This window comes from Epinephelus moara, chromosome 22, assembly GCF_006386435.1.
Source record: "Epinephelus moara isolate mb chromosome 22, YSFRI_EMoa_1.0, whole genome shotgun sequence".
NCBI lineage: Eukaryota > Metazoa > Chordata > Actinopteri > Perciformes > Serranidae > Epinephelus > Epinephelus moara.
This window is the reverse complement of record NC_065527.1, coordinates 11,809,535-11,825,261: the sequence shown is the minus strand read 5'-3', so window position 1 is coordinate 11,825,261 and position 15,727 is coordinate 11,809,535. Positions and strand designations below refer to the sequence as shown.

Sequence of the window (15,727 nt, the reverse complement as noted above, 5' to 3'; positions counted from 1 at the left end):
ATGCAGTAACAGAATCTCGGTTCATATTATATCAGCACTGATCTCAATGTATTTAGCCTCAGTTTTTACAATGCAGGAAACAGTATGGTGCCGACTTCCTGCTCACAGTTCTTGTACTACAGCCAAACAGTGCACTAAAATATTAGTTTATTAGTTGATCTGAGTTCAGACTGAGTTTGAGCACGATCTGCTTTGATACTTTTTGTGTTTGCTGTGGTGGGCAAACAAAAATGCAGAAGTACAATCTGTAGTTCGAGAGGGTCCATGTCATTGGTCCGACAGCGAATTGGTCCAACATCGCATTAGTCCGACGGTCCGTGGTGCTGAACGGCTCCCGTCGGGCATATTTCTACCTTGATGGTGCGCTGCGACCGGCTCTGGGTCAGCTGGGAAAGGCTTGAGGCGAAGCAGGCTAACAGCTTATGTGTTTGTCACTTTCTTTTTCATTTTTAACCCACACCATGATCTTTCCCTGACCCTAACCAAGTGGNCTTTTCATTTTTAACCCACACCATGATCTTTTCCTGACCCTAACCAAGTGGTTTTTGTGCCTAAACCTAACCAGACCTTAACCACAGGGCATCATGATGATTTCGGAACGGACTTCGGAACAATGGGTTTAATATGGTCGGACCAATGGGCTGTCGGACCAATGGGCAGTTCCCAGTTCGAGATCCAGCAAAAATTTGAGCCGAGAGATGAGCAGGGAGATGTGTGCGCTGGTAAGATGGAGGGAGGTCTGCCATAGTTCATTTACACAAACTACCCACATTGTTATGATGCAAAGCTGGTTGAAAATCAGCAAAGTGTCCCTTTAAAATCAGAATTCTATAGTTGTTAGCTACAGTTGAGGAGACAACCTTGGAGGAAGTAAAACCTGTGACCAGAATAGTCATTCATTCGACTCTTACTCATACTTGCCCCACCTCGAGAGCAAATTAAACAGTATAAATAAACTATTACCCATTTTTCTGGAACCCCCTGGACCTCCCTAAGGACCCCTGGGAGTCCCTGCCGGAGGAGTAGCAGAAGCTACTCCTCTAGCAGAGACGAGGAGCAGGCTACAGGGGTCTGCTGAGTTACACGTATGAATGTGTGTCTGCATTAATGTTAACCCTGTAATAGACCTTGTCCATGGTTTATTCAGCCTCTTGCAGGCCCAGTGCATTCTGGTATATACTTCAGCTGACTTCAACCCTTCAATGGTTTAATGGATTCAGAGAATGGATGGATGCTATACAGACAGTCCCTGAGGAGACAGCATATAGTTCAGCCTAAAAATAGCCCTCCATACGAGGTAATAGCCAGACACATTATAGCCTGTACCATCTAACACAGTGCCTTTACATCACATTTACATTGTACATTGATCTGCCTTATGCTGTTTTCTTTTTCAATGTTTGTTTCAAGGCAGCTGCTGAACTTCAGTGGAGGTTTTATTATAAATCAGCTTTTGAAACTGAGCCACACAAGAGATGCGTTAAAGTATTCATTTTGTCAATGCATACCTCTGTCGTAAATTGTGAAAACAAAAAGAAAAATTTGGTTGGCTTGACATCATATTCATGTAGCACTTTACACCAGTTCCACTTGTGCATATTTCCTCATCCCTCCCCGTCATCATAGACAAACACTTAGACAGAAACAACACACACGCTAATGCACTTAACAGCGTAGCCACCAGGAGGAGGAGGGGGGGGGGGGGGGGTGGAGAGCTGATAGGGCTTGCTCCACTTTTCCATCTGACAGAGCAGAGGGGATCAAGACTGTGTCAAACAGCGAGTCAGTGCGGCAAGAGGGAGTCAGCCAGTAGGGCTTATGTGGGCTCTGCCTCCATTGGGCGTTACAGACGTGGACAGGCTCTCAGCTCATTTCCTCAGCTATCACAACAGTCCTTAGAGAGCGCCTTAACATGGTAGCTTCGATTCTCAGCAGGGGATACTTGGGTTCTTGTCGAGGACAGTTGGCTTGAGGGTACTTTTGTGGCTTTAAGTAACCGTTTCATGTTGAGATCAATTCTAAGAACTCTTGTGTTTAAATCTGAACTTTAGATATGATCTGTTTCTGCTGCTGGACTGCATGGATGAGTGTGGGCTGCTTGCACTTACGAAGAGTTCTCCACTTTAGGCTGGGTGATAAGGTTATGTAAAGCAGGTTAGGATTGTTAGGTTTTTTTCTTCATGCATTATTTTTATTGATTGCGCCATCATGTGACCAGTGGGAGTGGAATGGTGCTCTGTATGTTACTATACGGTTAGTGATAGCCTGTAGAGCTGAAGGTGTTTCCCTTTGGCAAAGATGATGATAGGCATTTGTAGTGATTAGTATTTAAAGTTTAGATAAGAAGTGGAGGAAAGGAAGACTTGCTTGGAATACATTGCCTCCTCATTGCTGGACCTTTACAGTTTGGGAACCACTTGGTAAGTAACATCTACAACAACTTAAAATCTATTTTGGCTCATTTTGTAGCTGTTGTGTTGAGATGTCCTGACTGATTTGGCGCTACAAACACTCTCCTACAAGATCAAGCGCAGCATTTGCCTCATGTTATAGACTCACACGTTATCTTCTTTTCTCTCATGCAGCTTGAAGTAGGCTGAGAGGGCACTGTGTTAGAGCTTTGTGAGATTCAGAGTTGTCCCGAGGGCCTTAGCGGTCCTCTTTGAGCCCCTGACAAGATGCTCAGTTTCAGAGAAACCCACCACATTTTCTACAAGATGTAACGCTTGAAAACATCAGGTTGTGAAAGCCCAAAAAAAACCAACCCCTTTCATACTTTTTTGGAAGCGGGATTAATAATCCATTTTCAGCAGGAGCCACTTTCTTCAGAGCAGCGCGCCGTGTCCATGTTAACACAGAATGCAGGCAGTCAGGACAGCGGGCCATTTACGGCCGTAGCTGAAACCTGTATCTCTGCCTTTCCTGTTCGCTCACTAGCTTGCACACCAGGAAGAAAGATAATCCTGGGAAAGAAGCTTATAAAGTAGCCCATGGCCATGCCAGAGAGCAGATTGGGGCGGTGGAGGTCAATGACAAAGCATCCTCCTCGCACGAGAATCAGGGAAGAAGCGTGAAGTAGGGTTTTGTGTGACAACCTCACATGACATGAGCCACAAGAAAGACAAGTAGGCTTAAGCAGGGACAGTACAGTTGTCCCTATTAAAATACCAGTTCAAGTGGAAAAGTAAAGAAACTAGAAATCAATGAGTATCTGCCGGAGAACTAATAGTTTTGTAGATTACTTGTACACTGTCCGCTACAGATATATCTTAGCTTTCACATGTCTGGCCTTGTGATGGCTCCTTCCTTCTCCCTTTTTTTTGTGTCATATTGAAAGTGGTGCCTTCTGATAAGAGATGACTGATGCAGTTTTGCCCCTAAATCATTCCATAGCACATGAGACTGATATCAATAAATATTTCATGTTCACGGTACCACAACAGAGATACTATTTAAAAGCCTGTACGGTCTTTGACATAAACATCACAGCAATCTTCAGATAATCTCACAGCATGTTCTTGTCGTTATAAGACCCATCTTTACATCAGTCAGTGGAAGAGAGGAAAGCTTAGTTCCTACAGAGTTAATATCTGGGTCAGATACATTCATGCATCCCCACACACACACATAGACATAATACACTGAAATGCAAGCGCGGGCCTGCTCTGTGCCAAATGCTGTGTAAATGTAGGATGGTCAGTCCTGCATAATAGGTGCTATGGAAGGTTGAGTAAGTACAGATGATTTGTGTCATGTGAAGATTTGCTTCAGTGCTTCCTAGCTGTATCGAGAGTAAAAGGCCGATGTGCTCTGCCTCTGGTGAATGTGCAGTCTGGGTCTCTGGTGGTCGGGGATGTAATGTCTACAGGAATAGATTCCATCAGCCAGAATAGATGTTTTTCCTCCACACTGTTTTTCATTTATTTCTGTGGCTCCAATCAAGGAACTAAACTCCTGGCATCGTAAAGAGGTTTGAGGATATGTATTCACACAGGCACAGAGCTGACGAAAAAGATAAGCAACGGTGCAATTAAAATCTCTAAACAAATACAAATAAAAAAAAAATAGATAAGCTCATCTACGCCTATTGATTTAATTCTTTAAATCTGAAAAACAAAAAGTCTAGCACAATCAGGCACCTCCAGTATGTGCTGAAAATACTTATTTCATAAAATGGTCTAACTTTTAGCTATAGACACTCAATACATTCAGAATTATATCTAAAACTGCTAAATCTGCACATTGTTCTCAATATGGAGATTGCTGAGTTAGCAGCTAACAGCGCCAACATCGCTAACAATGATAACAGTGCTGACAGGGTTAACAGTGTTACCCTGGGGGGAACAGGAGGATGGGTGCTATCCTTCTGCGATAACATCCTCCCAATATCAGTGGCAACCGCTGTATGAACACAGTGCAGAGCAGCATCAATGAGCTACCCATTGTGGTACACACACACGGGACTCACATGCAACATGCACATGCCACCAGACCATTGACCACACCACGAACAGAGAAGCAGATTGCAACACAGAGAGTTAGCATGACTTCATGCTTTACTCAGGATGTCATGACTCATTATGTCTTTACATAGTTGCTGTTTATTAATACTCCGGTGTTGTATACAGAACCCTTACGTTTGAAAAAAAAAACGTGTTTATTGCACTCTTAACAATATAGAGCTTCAGGAAATAAAGGGATATAAAAAAAAACGTGACAATGCTTTTTGCCAGATTTAAACCCATGATGTTGCATTTGATATGTTGACAGACAGCTGGGGAACCCAGGATGACCCAACCCGTCTAAATGTGAATCTGTCAGTATTAATCTTGTTGAGTCTACTGTACAGTGTTGGGCAACACCACCTCATGGCTGTAATTCAAGCATCTGACCATATTGGGTGATACTGAAAAGGATGCTTAGTGTCCAATATGTAAACCTCAGGCTCAGACTTCAAAGTTTCCACTTATTTTGGCTAATCAGACTTTCACTCTGGTTGAAGGTCTGATGTCAATAGGCTGTTTCTTCACAGCAGACATTCTAACTTCATACAGAAGTAGGAAAAGCACAAGTATAATAACATTAACAATGGATCCATTCTTCTGTCATGGCGCCCCAGTAAGTCAGAGCCAGCATGCGCAGTACCAGAACCCTGCACCTGAAGCAGGTAATGGAATTCAGCCGTCATTCATTGTATTATATACACCTGTGCTTTTATTGTAAAGGTGTCAAAATGTCTTCCATGACAAAGGGCCGATTACATCTACTGTAGAAATCAGACTGTAAGTAAAGCTGTAAGGTGTCCCACCCCAACAGGGAGATGTCAATCAAGCACTAACTGGGTCTTATCAGGCAAATGAAGTTAAAAACAAACAAACAAAAAAAAACACGTTTGAATGCACCAGTTGAGCCCAGTCTCACTCCAAAGTCGTTGAAATCCGGCGCTTGTGCGGTGACTTGTGGCGTCAGAAACCAACAAAAAAGCCTCCCATTAACGGCGGTATGATACGCAGCTGGTTGCCTTTATAGTTTGATGATGTCTGGCAGCGTCAGGGGGAAACGAGGCGGGACAATGACGAAAGTTAAGGTGGCGAAAGTCCAACTGGGGCAGGTGGGAGGGGTGGTGGATGGGTTCATGTCCAATAAGATTCTCAAGCCAAACCCTGTTCTTTTTTCCTAAACCCAGCCATGTGTTTTTGTTGTTTAAGGAGTAAGGACAGTGTTGTAGTGTGTTTATTGTGGAAGAGACTGTATGTAAAAGTTAAATTTCTTGTGGAAACAGAAGTGTATTTTGAAAAAAGACAATGCATGTAACAGGCAGAACTTGGCACAGCGTCCCAGAACGTCAACAACCAACGCTCCCAGGGTACCTTGCACGTCGTATGTGGACGTGTAAAATCCATTCCCAAACGTCAATATGTGATGAGGTCCGAGTGAGAATGTGTTGACCAGTGGGGGCTTTAAATATGGCATGGGTGCTGGAATATTAAGATGCTTTAGCATTTGTCATGTTTAATTTTGTATTTTTTTTTTTTTAAAGGGTAATGCCAGAGTCAAGAACATAAATATAGAATAGAAACATTACAGTGACAAATATGTACATTGTAAAAGTTTCAGAATGAGAGAGCCTTACAGATTTGTGCAGGATGTGCAAAAGTTAAAAGTATAGAGAACATGTGCGGTTTACAGGAATAGCAGTCCAAGATGTGCATTAATGTAATGCATAGAGAGCCAATGGGGTGATATCAGAGTCTGTGTCAGTGTGGGTCCTGGGCCTTGTTGATGAAACCAGCTGCAGATGGAATGAAACTGTTTTGTGGTGTGAAGTTTTGGTCCTGATAAACCTTCAGTGTATAGAAATATGACAGTACATGAGCACTTACTGACCGAACACGCAGGTTATTATTGTCGCCTTCAGGTGCCATTCATGCTGACGTACGATGACGACAGTTTAAACCCGTTGCAACTGTGTCCTCTTGAGGCCACTTAACTCCATGACCCTTGAAGTCCCTCTCCACTACAACAAGCCCTCCCTGTCTCACTAGTCCTTCTGAGTCATTAGCTCTCTGTTTGAAATGTGTGTCACCAACTCTCACTCTGTTTTACACAATGACTATTCAAAGTTCTATTTAAAAAACACACAAAACAAAAACAGAAGCACATTAAACATCAGGTTATACAGTATTTATGGCAGTTTTCTCAGTAACTTCACAATATCATGCTCTGAAGATCTCCTGAAGACTTTATAGCAATTTGAAAGTATTCTCTGTGTAATGAGGATACGTTTTGCGATTTACATGCTATTGATTTCCATCTGTGAGTGAAATTTTTTTGTCATCCCTCAATGCTTTCTTCATCTCTTTGCATTTATTGCTGTTAGTCCCCCCACATTTGTGTTTTTATTCCTCCTGTGTAATATTTTTTGCTTCTGCACATCTGACCGTTTATGACACACACATTTTGATGGCAAAGAAATGAGCAATGAGAGACAGAGCAATGGACACAGGGCGTGCAGTTTTACTTCTAAACTATATTTTTTGGCTACGGTCATCTCCTAAATCAGTTTTGACAGTGTGTGCCAGCAGCTGAAATTAGCTGATAATGTTAATCCCTATTACATCAATGACAGCTATGTAGAACAACATTTTCTCATGTAAAACTGCTTCAAATGCCAAGCGGTGACAAGATGTTGACTCTTGCCTACATGCAGCACATTAGCCCTTCTATCATAAGCTTTAATGCTGTTATTCTCCATCCCTATACCTTACAGACATTATGTCATCCTTGCCTTTTGAGGATAACAGGTTGCTTTGGATGAGAGACGCTGGCAGCACGTCACTATTCTGTGTGCTAGGCAGATGGAGGGATAGCTTTTGCAGTGACTTTCCCTCCTCACAGCTCAAATCCCTGCGTCAGGCCCTTCAATTTCAAGAATTCGAAGCATGTTTAACCTTTTTTTTTTGTTTCTTAACAGGGTGCAATTGGCTTTCATAGCATTGCCCTTTCAGTCAAGGGTTGGTGCCAATTTATTCTCAGTAGACATAAAAGGTCAATTTACGCTGTTGTTCAGGAAGTATTTTTCCTATTTTTCTTAACAGCTGCAACATCATTCTAAGCAGTTAGGGGACAAATTGGAAAGGCACTGTGATATGTTACTGCAGTGGTACACTGTACGTGTTTTAGCACGCTGTTGAGAAATGATACCTCCGAGCTGTTGGTTTCATCACGGGCACAGAGCACTTTCTGTAGCCATGCTAACGGCGTATGGCTGGCGGGGATGGCCCACTACTTTAGTCCAGACTGAAATCTCTCCAGAACTATTGGCTGGATTGCCATGAAATTTGGCACACACACATCCTGTTCCCCAAAGGAAGAATTGTAATATCTTTGGTGATGCCTTACCTTTTTATTAAGTTCATGATCAGGTCAAAAGTTTAAGTTGGTTAATCCTTTGCTTTAAGACCTTTAGACACTGAGGGCGTATTTTGGAGTGATTAAGTCACACATCAATATGTTTTTCCAAGCTGTTGTTTTTGTTAGGAGAACTGTCACACAGGGCACGAATATCATGCAGCAAAAAAGCATCATGATGAGGCTGAGTTTTAGCACCGCAAATAAAGGCATCAACCAATCACGTTGCACCTTTTACTTTTGAAGATTATGAAACATCATAGATGCTCTGTAGTCTCATCAAGACGACAAACTTTATCACTCCTTTGATGATAATAATAATACTAATATTAAAAATAGTAACAATAAACTTATTTATCAACTTTTTTTACTTTCAACTTTGACAAGGGCAGCACATCCACTCCTTCCATTCTTTCCTTTTACAATAAAAACCCAAGCTTATACACTATAACTGTTTGCCAGAGGGAACTTAAATTCACTCAGAAGACTTCACTAAAAAGCAAACTCAGTAAAATGGCTTACAGCAGCTTCGGTGATACAACGACTCAGTGCCAGGCGCTGCTCTTGGTCAACGGGATCCCAGTAGTTCTCACAAATATGCATCGCTGCCAGTAGGAATACTTTTGATGCAAAGTATTTCCAGGTGAATTTTCCGCATTTTCGTGGCATTTATTCGTCACAACCACAGTGTGTAAAGACCTTTAGGAACTAACAAAGCAGCAACATCGGAGGCTAAAAAATGAAGCCACTGAAGCCATGGAAGTGCCATAAATGTCAATTCATCGAATGGCCACTTGAGGCTGGCTCCAAAACAGAGTAAATCCCCATAGACACCAGTGTTAAAAAGCCCAACCTTACATTAGAAATCAACATGTTTACAGCCTGGTACAAAAATAGTTTTGGTCTCTATGGCTAATTTCAACATTCATGACAACTGTGCAGGGGTTGAATTTTTACATTCATTACTTATCAAGACTTAAAGTTACACATATATAAGGCCACTACAGTGACAAGCTTTCTGCAAGGTGTTGCTGCAGTTGTCAAATATAGTCACTTCTGGCTCGCTAAAATCAAGATGGCAACAGCCTAAATGCCGAACTCGAGCCTTTGGAACAGCAGTCCACAAACCAATGAGTGACATCACAGTACTATACAGTCTATAAAAAATGCAGCTAGTGACATTCCCTTCAGGCCCAGCTGTACTTTGTGCTTGGTGCTAACAAGCTGATTTTACCATGCTAACATGCTAAACTAAGATAATGGATATGGCAAACATTACACCTGCTAAACATCAACATGTCAGTCAGTGTCATCATGCTGTCACTATCGGCATGCTAGCACGCCAACCTTAACATTTAGCTTACAGCACTGCTGTGCCTAAGTGCAGCCTCACAGAGCTGCTCGCACGGCTGAAGACTCCCATGTTGAGTTTATATGGCTCAGGTTGCTCGGGGCAAACTGTGTAATCCCCATGTGCACTGAGGGATAACTACCTGTCGAAATGAAGCCAACTCTGACATCCATTAAATAAAACTTTCGTCTTCGTCAAAGTCAAGACCAAACAACAGATGTATCGATTATCGCAATGCTAGCAAACTGGATGGCGTTATGTAAATTTACCCACCTCAACATTTGTTTGGATAATGCCAGGTTGATATCTTTTCAGTATACATTTGGGATCCATAGCCTATAAACCAGCTATACTGATATGTACACCTGTTTGTACATCTGGTACCTGTTTTCCATGATAAGAGGAGTCAGCAGCGGCTCCAGGCTCACTCAAGTGCCATAACAAAACTATAACAAATGCCATGTCCTTTTAATCTTTCCTTGCCAGCTAAGCTCAGCTGATAATTTAATACTTCTATGAGCCCAGCAGAGCCCACAGCAGTAGAGGCTATTTATAGCTGTCATGAATAACAAAGATCAGTGTTTGGGTGAAATAAAACTAAACAAAAGTCAAAGCAAGCTTTTTGTTGGAAGACATCAATACCAGCAATCAAATCCAGCTGAACGAGATGAGGGTCAATTACGATGGAAATTCAACAGCCAACACAAAGAGGTCACAGATGATGTGTATTTCTGAGTGTGTGTTGGTGTTATCTTTAGCGACCCCCCGTTGCGAGCTGTCAGACAGCTTCTCATTACCCCAACTTCCTCTTTGCTGCTAGACTGGCACAGAATACTTGATATGTGTGTGTCCTTGTTGGATGTAGGTAGACTGTTTGCGTCAGTGAAAGTATGGCATGCATGCTTTCACATGTGCATCTGCAGTGATATATACATCAACCGACATGCATAATTCAGCACACAACATATGCCGGTGTTAGACACGCTCATTAATGCATGTGCAGTCAGAGTACATATGGGTGCGCTTTCCTAGTGTGAACGAAGTCATTTGTAAATACTTTACTTGACAACTCTTGGGAGTTCACACACAAACTCACATGTTTTGTATGCCTGGATGCAAGTAACCTCAGATGAGTCAGTGCAAGCTCAGTGACTTTCACATCTACATGGTTTTTTTTTCAAATAAGAAATGTAAATGTAACCCTCAAACTACCTTGCAAAATGTACACACTTTGGAGGATTTCCTCATAAAAGGTAACAAGTGCACGTATTCTCTCTGTCACTCTATCCTTGTCTTTCTTCCTTCTCTCTCTCCGTCTGAGACACACACACACACAGACACACACACACACAGAAACACATAAAGCCGCGCACCATGTTGCTACCTGTCAAGCTGTCTCCAGGCTTCACTGCTGTGACTCGTTTTCCGATCTTCAGTCTTTGAAGTGTCACTGTGCAGATGATGATCATCTGGGAATTCTACTCACATCTCATTACTGACATTATGAATTGAGTGTCGCTGTTTGGTGTGTGTGTGTGTGTGCATCTGTGTGTGTGTGTTTGCATTCCTTCCTATTCAGACATACCTTTGAGAATTACGTTCAGACATACTCGTCATTTGTTGTCACACTGATCATGTTTGAGTGGCCTGTCATAGCACAAGTTTATTTAGTCGTCCGTGATGTATTGTACTGAGCTTTTGTTGACTTAGTGTCACTGGTGGGTAGTTAATGTACTTTTTAACTCTTTGTTTACTTTGATTGACAACAGAAGACACCACAATATGACTGCATTTTTTCTTTTTGGTCAAGATGCAGTAACAAGTCAACGTAGTATATAATCACACATTTTGATGAACAGATGGCAAGAGATATCAAAATTAGACCTTTTTTTTGTTACATCTGAAAAGAAAGTGCTTAGTAGAACTGCAACTGGCAGTTATTTTCATTGTTGATTAGTTTGTCAGTTATTTTCTCGATCAATCGTTTGGTTGTTCAGTCTATATAATGTCAAAAATGACGTGAGAAATGACAGTCAGTGTTTCACAAAGCCCAAAATGACGTCCTCAAATGTCCAACCCACAACCCAAATATATTCAGTTAACTGTCAAAAAGGAATAAATAGACTAAAAGATACACACATTTAAGAGGCTTGAATTAGAGAATTTTAATTGTATTCAATTAATTGTTGCAGCTCTAGAGCTTAGTCAAATAAAGAGAAATATGTGCACCGTATACACTTTAGAGTCAGGAGGTAAATAAACAACACTGTTAGCAAGATAAGATCCTTAATAATAAACTTTTATGTGTTGACTGTAACGTCTGTGTCAGATTTTATGCAATAGAGTGCCCCAGGAAAGACTTTTTTCTGTAGGCCGACGCAAAAGTTAGCATCGCCCTGGTTTCCTCGTAAAAAAGCCTATGTGATTTTTCCATTGGATTTTGGCTCATTACAAAATAGAAGCTTTGTGGCAAGCAAACGTTTATGATACTTACACGTTGTGTCCAGCAAGATAATCTCCACAAATGACCACTGTCATGATTTTTGAAGCCTAAATGCAATCGCCAGAGGTAAAGCTAACGTTATTCTATAAACAAACTACACCACAGCCACGTCTTAACGTTGACATTCTGTAGTCTCATTTAGCAACTTGTTAGCAACCGCCTTTTTTAAGACACACAAAAGCTTCAAAGTAAACAAGTGTTGTATTGATGTATTTTATGTTGTAGAACAAAGCGTGAAAGTCTCTTAATGTTTGAACCACAAACCCATTCAAGAAACCCATTGACATCAAGACGAGGGAACCAGGACTGCTGAAATGCTAACTCATTGCTGGGTTTTAGGACTCATTCCTGGGATTACTCCATGATAATAATGGAAATTACCATAATGTGATGGTGTTGATGGGCACTATGATACTTTCAATTGTTGGGTCACACCTGTGTATACTGTTTGTGACATTGCCAGAATACACGCTAAAGAAGGGCGTCTTGCCAGAAGCGACCATGTTGTGACATTAAAAATTCAAACTGGAGTCCTGATCTTTACTTCATTATTACTTGTTGGGTCTCCTCATATTACAGGTACACATAATATGTATCTCTGTTGAAGAAGTGAGTGCCTCTACAGTAGGGCAACTTCAGGAGGTGTTACTATTTTTAGGTCGAACAAGGAGGAAAGGTATCTTGAAATCTCTTCATAAGATGTTAAACTATTTGTCAGTTATTTCTCCAAAGGCAGAATGACATCCAAATTGTGCCTTAAGATACTGTAAATACAAAAAAGCAACAAGCCAGCTTATCATTTCTCATAAAGTGAAACTGTCGCCAAAGCCTTCCCTCAAGATGCAAACAGTGCTCAGATGTAGAATATTGCCCGTCAAAGCCCTTATATTTTCAGTGTATTAAGTGATTTTAAGATCATAAATATTATGCAAATCCTTATACAGAGAAGTCCTTATATAGGCAAGACTTTATTACATTTTCCCTCCATCCGCTGTGGAGGGTTCTCACTGCTATTAGCTCGAGAGGAGGTAATTAAGTTCTCCTCTAAAGCATTAGTGGAGAAAGAACAGTGCACACTGTACTGTCTGCAATAGGATAACATTTCATCTTTTCTGCTGTACGAATCTTTATAAGGGAATGAACACGATGAACAAACATAATCTGTTTGAAACAAAACTAGATACTTTTTGGGTTTCTTAGCTTTTCTTTCAAAATGTGCAGTCCCTGACATAGCTATGATTCGTTATTGTTGCCAACTGTTTGTTGGCAGCCTTCCATGTTCCTCCTCCATTACACTAGACTCACCATATATGTATTCATTACCTTAGGCAAAGTCTTGAGTGCATTTCTTGTGCACACTTTTAGGTGACCTTTCCCTTTTCCCAGAAGCTAATGCAGTCATGCAGCAGCACTGACATGTTTCCACTGTTGCTTCTTATCATGTTGCTTCCAATAATGTTTCTCCCAAGGCCCACCTGCCTAAAATTGAATCTAGGTCTCTTGTGGCCAAGTTGTTGTACCTCTTTGCTACCCATACGTCCTGACAAAGAGACATTTTGCTCCACAAAAAGCTTTGACTTTTGAAAGATATTTGTCAGATGAGCATTTTTCAGGGCTGCTAAACTATACTTCTCACTGGCTACACAAACACCATACTTATTGAAATGCCTAAACGATTGAGGTTATGATGAGAGACCCATCATACACCAGGTTTAAACATTTGCATGTAGTTTTATGTTTCTTCATACAAGCGTTAGGGTGATATCATACCAAAAGTTATGCGAAAATGTTGTATGATATCTCGAATTTGCACCCTTACCACTAAGGTTAGATTCAGGAGATGAAATATGATTGGGTAATGTCACATTACGTACTTAGCTTAAAATCGGGACATCAACCCCAGACTCCTGGTTTAAAGTCCTGTATTTGTGTGACCAATCCAAACAAATCAGTCCTCATACTCTGTCAACTCCATACTTTGCCCCCATCATATCATGGCTGACAGCCTGCAGTACATTGGCCATGTGATCGAACCCTCCTGGCTCACGATAATGTGGGTTGTACAGGAATTCTAGTGCGTTACTTTTTGTAGACATAAGTGTAAACAGTGAATGAGAACTGCCTGAAATTGTTTTGTTTTCAGGAGTATAAGGCTGCAGGATTTCCCTAACAAAACACTGTATAAACTCATACAGAAGTAATCCCTCTCAATCATCACTTATGACCCACAGGAAGTGTGTTTGACGGTGTGTTTTTCTGCAGAGACTCTGCCCTCTGTCTGTATGCTCGTATTTTCTTTGTTCAGGACGGTAATGGGTGTGTATCCCCACAGCACTCAGGTGAGGTTGGAGCTTCATTAAAAGGTAGCAGCGAGGTGCCAGGCGCAGGCAGTACACATCCAAGAGACACAGCGCTGAAGAAAAAGGCAAATATAACAAGGCAAAACACCAAACGAGAGTTAATCTGGAGTTGGCTTTTACTTTCTCTTTCGCTGGCACGTGTCATCACAAACAGTAACTGACACTCATTTACAGTATACTTTTAAAGCCTCTGAAAATACAGCTGTAGTATTTTACTATATCATTGAAATCAACCATCAAAGGTAAAAACGTCTTCATTATAGTTCACTCAAATTTAAGACAACCCTCATTTGAAATACCCAAAACTGATCTAGCTTTGACGAAAAATAGTAATCTAGAATCTTATTATTTATTGTGCCTTGCTGTCTCTTTGCCCATCAAACACGAAGCTAGTATTCTTGACCCCAACAGGACACCTGATCTGTAGCTGCTCTAATGTCTCCCACAATGTTTCCATCCATCTCTGATAACTAGAATAGAAGTATATCCAGGGTTAAACATGAGGTTAATGTGTAGTGTGAGCTGCCGGGGTAATTAGATAAGTTGGTATCTTATTGATCGACCTCGGCACTCAACCTTCTATTGAGGGCATTTAGAGCAAAGTGGAGAGGGGAGGGGCAAATAAAAGAAAGAGGTGAAAGATGGAGAGTAATAAAGTGTACAAGGTTCTATTGTATGAGATTCTGGGCACTCTCCTCCCGAGTAACGTGTTGCGTGTCAAAGCAATTGACCATTTAGTGCTGAATAATCCCCATCCACCGTTTAAGCCGCACTGGTCTTTGTTAACTGTGAGCTGATGCAACCCTTTTCATTTGTCCTCAAGGCCTCAAGTCTCTTAAGGTATTCTTCCAAGAAAAAGGCGAAGGGATAGAAAGAAGAAAAGACAGAACAAAGATGACAAAGAGAGTGTTTAGGGTGCTAAACACGGAGAGGATTTAAGAACAAGTGGGGTGACATTGGCTTCTAATGCCAGCAGGGTAAAAGAGCCTGTCAGTGTGCGTGAGTGGTGATGACTGCATATTAAACCTATGGATTGAATGGGTGAACTTAATGATCTGCCCTCTGAAACTTTCTGTCCCTCCCTCGCCCCTTCCTTGAGTTGGAACTTCCTACGAACGTGTTTAGTCACGTGACAGCTCTTTGTGTGTGTTTGTCTCACGCTCACTGTTTATGTCCCCTGTGCCACCCACCTCCACCCCCCCCCCTTCTCCCCACCTCCAGGGAAGCTGGCGCAGAAAACTGGGGCACAGAAGGCTGCCAAACGCTCGCGTCAACCACTGTCCACACCAAATGCCTGTGCAGCAGGATATCCACCTACGCCGTGTTAGCGCAGCAAGCTAAAGACCCGGTGAGTCACCTATGCGTATCCTGATGTACTCTGTGGGACTTGGGGGGCTTACAAGGCACCAGGGGCCAGGTCAGTGAGCTGCTGACTGTAGTATGGATTTAGATGGCATCCCTGACAGGAAGACATGACTGTGCAATACAACAGGCTGCTAAGACTGTCATTAATCGTCTGTATATAGTTGTCTTTATATCCATTCACTGCTGACGAGAAGAAGATGGGTGCAGATTCAACAGTGCGATCAGTGTTTAACATCA

At 41.7% G+C, this 15,727-nt stretch overlaps 1 protein-coding gene across 1 annotated transcript in view; it reads left to right on the top strand.

Moving 5' to 3' along the window:
* The window catches only part of adgrb2 (adhesion G protein-coupled receptor B2), a 273,447-nt gene that overhangs the window by 188,247 nt on the left and 69,473 nt on the right, over window positions 1-15,727 (top strand). Inside the window, exon 17 of the mRNA XM_050035088.1 lies at window positions 15,347-15,473. Within this exon, the coding sequence (XP_049891045.1) occupies window positions 15,347-15,473 (127 nt within the window). The remainder of the gene's footprint in view (window positions 1-15,346; window positions 15,474-15,727) is intronic.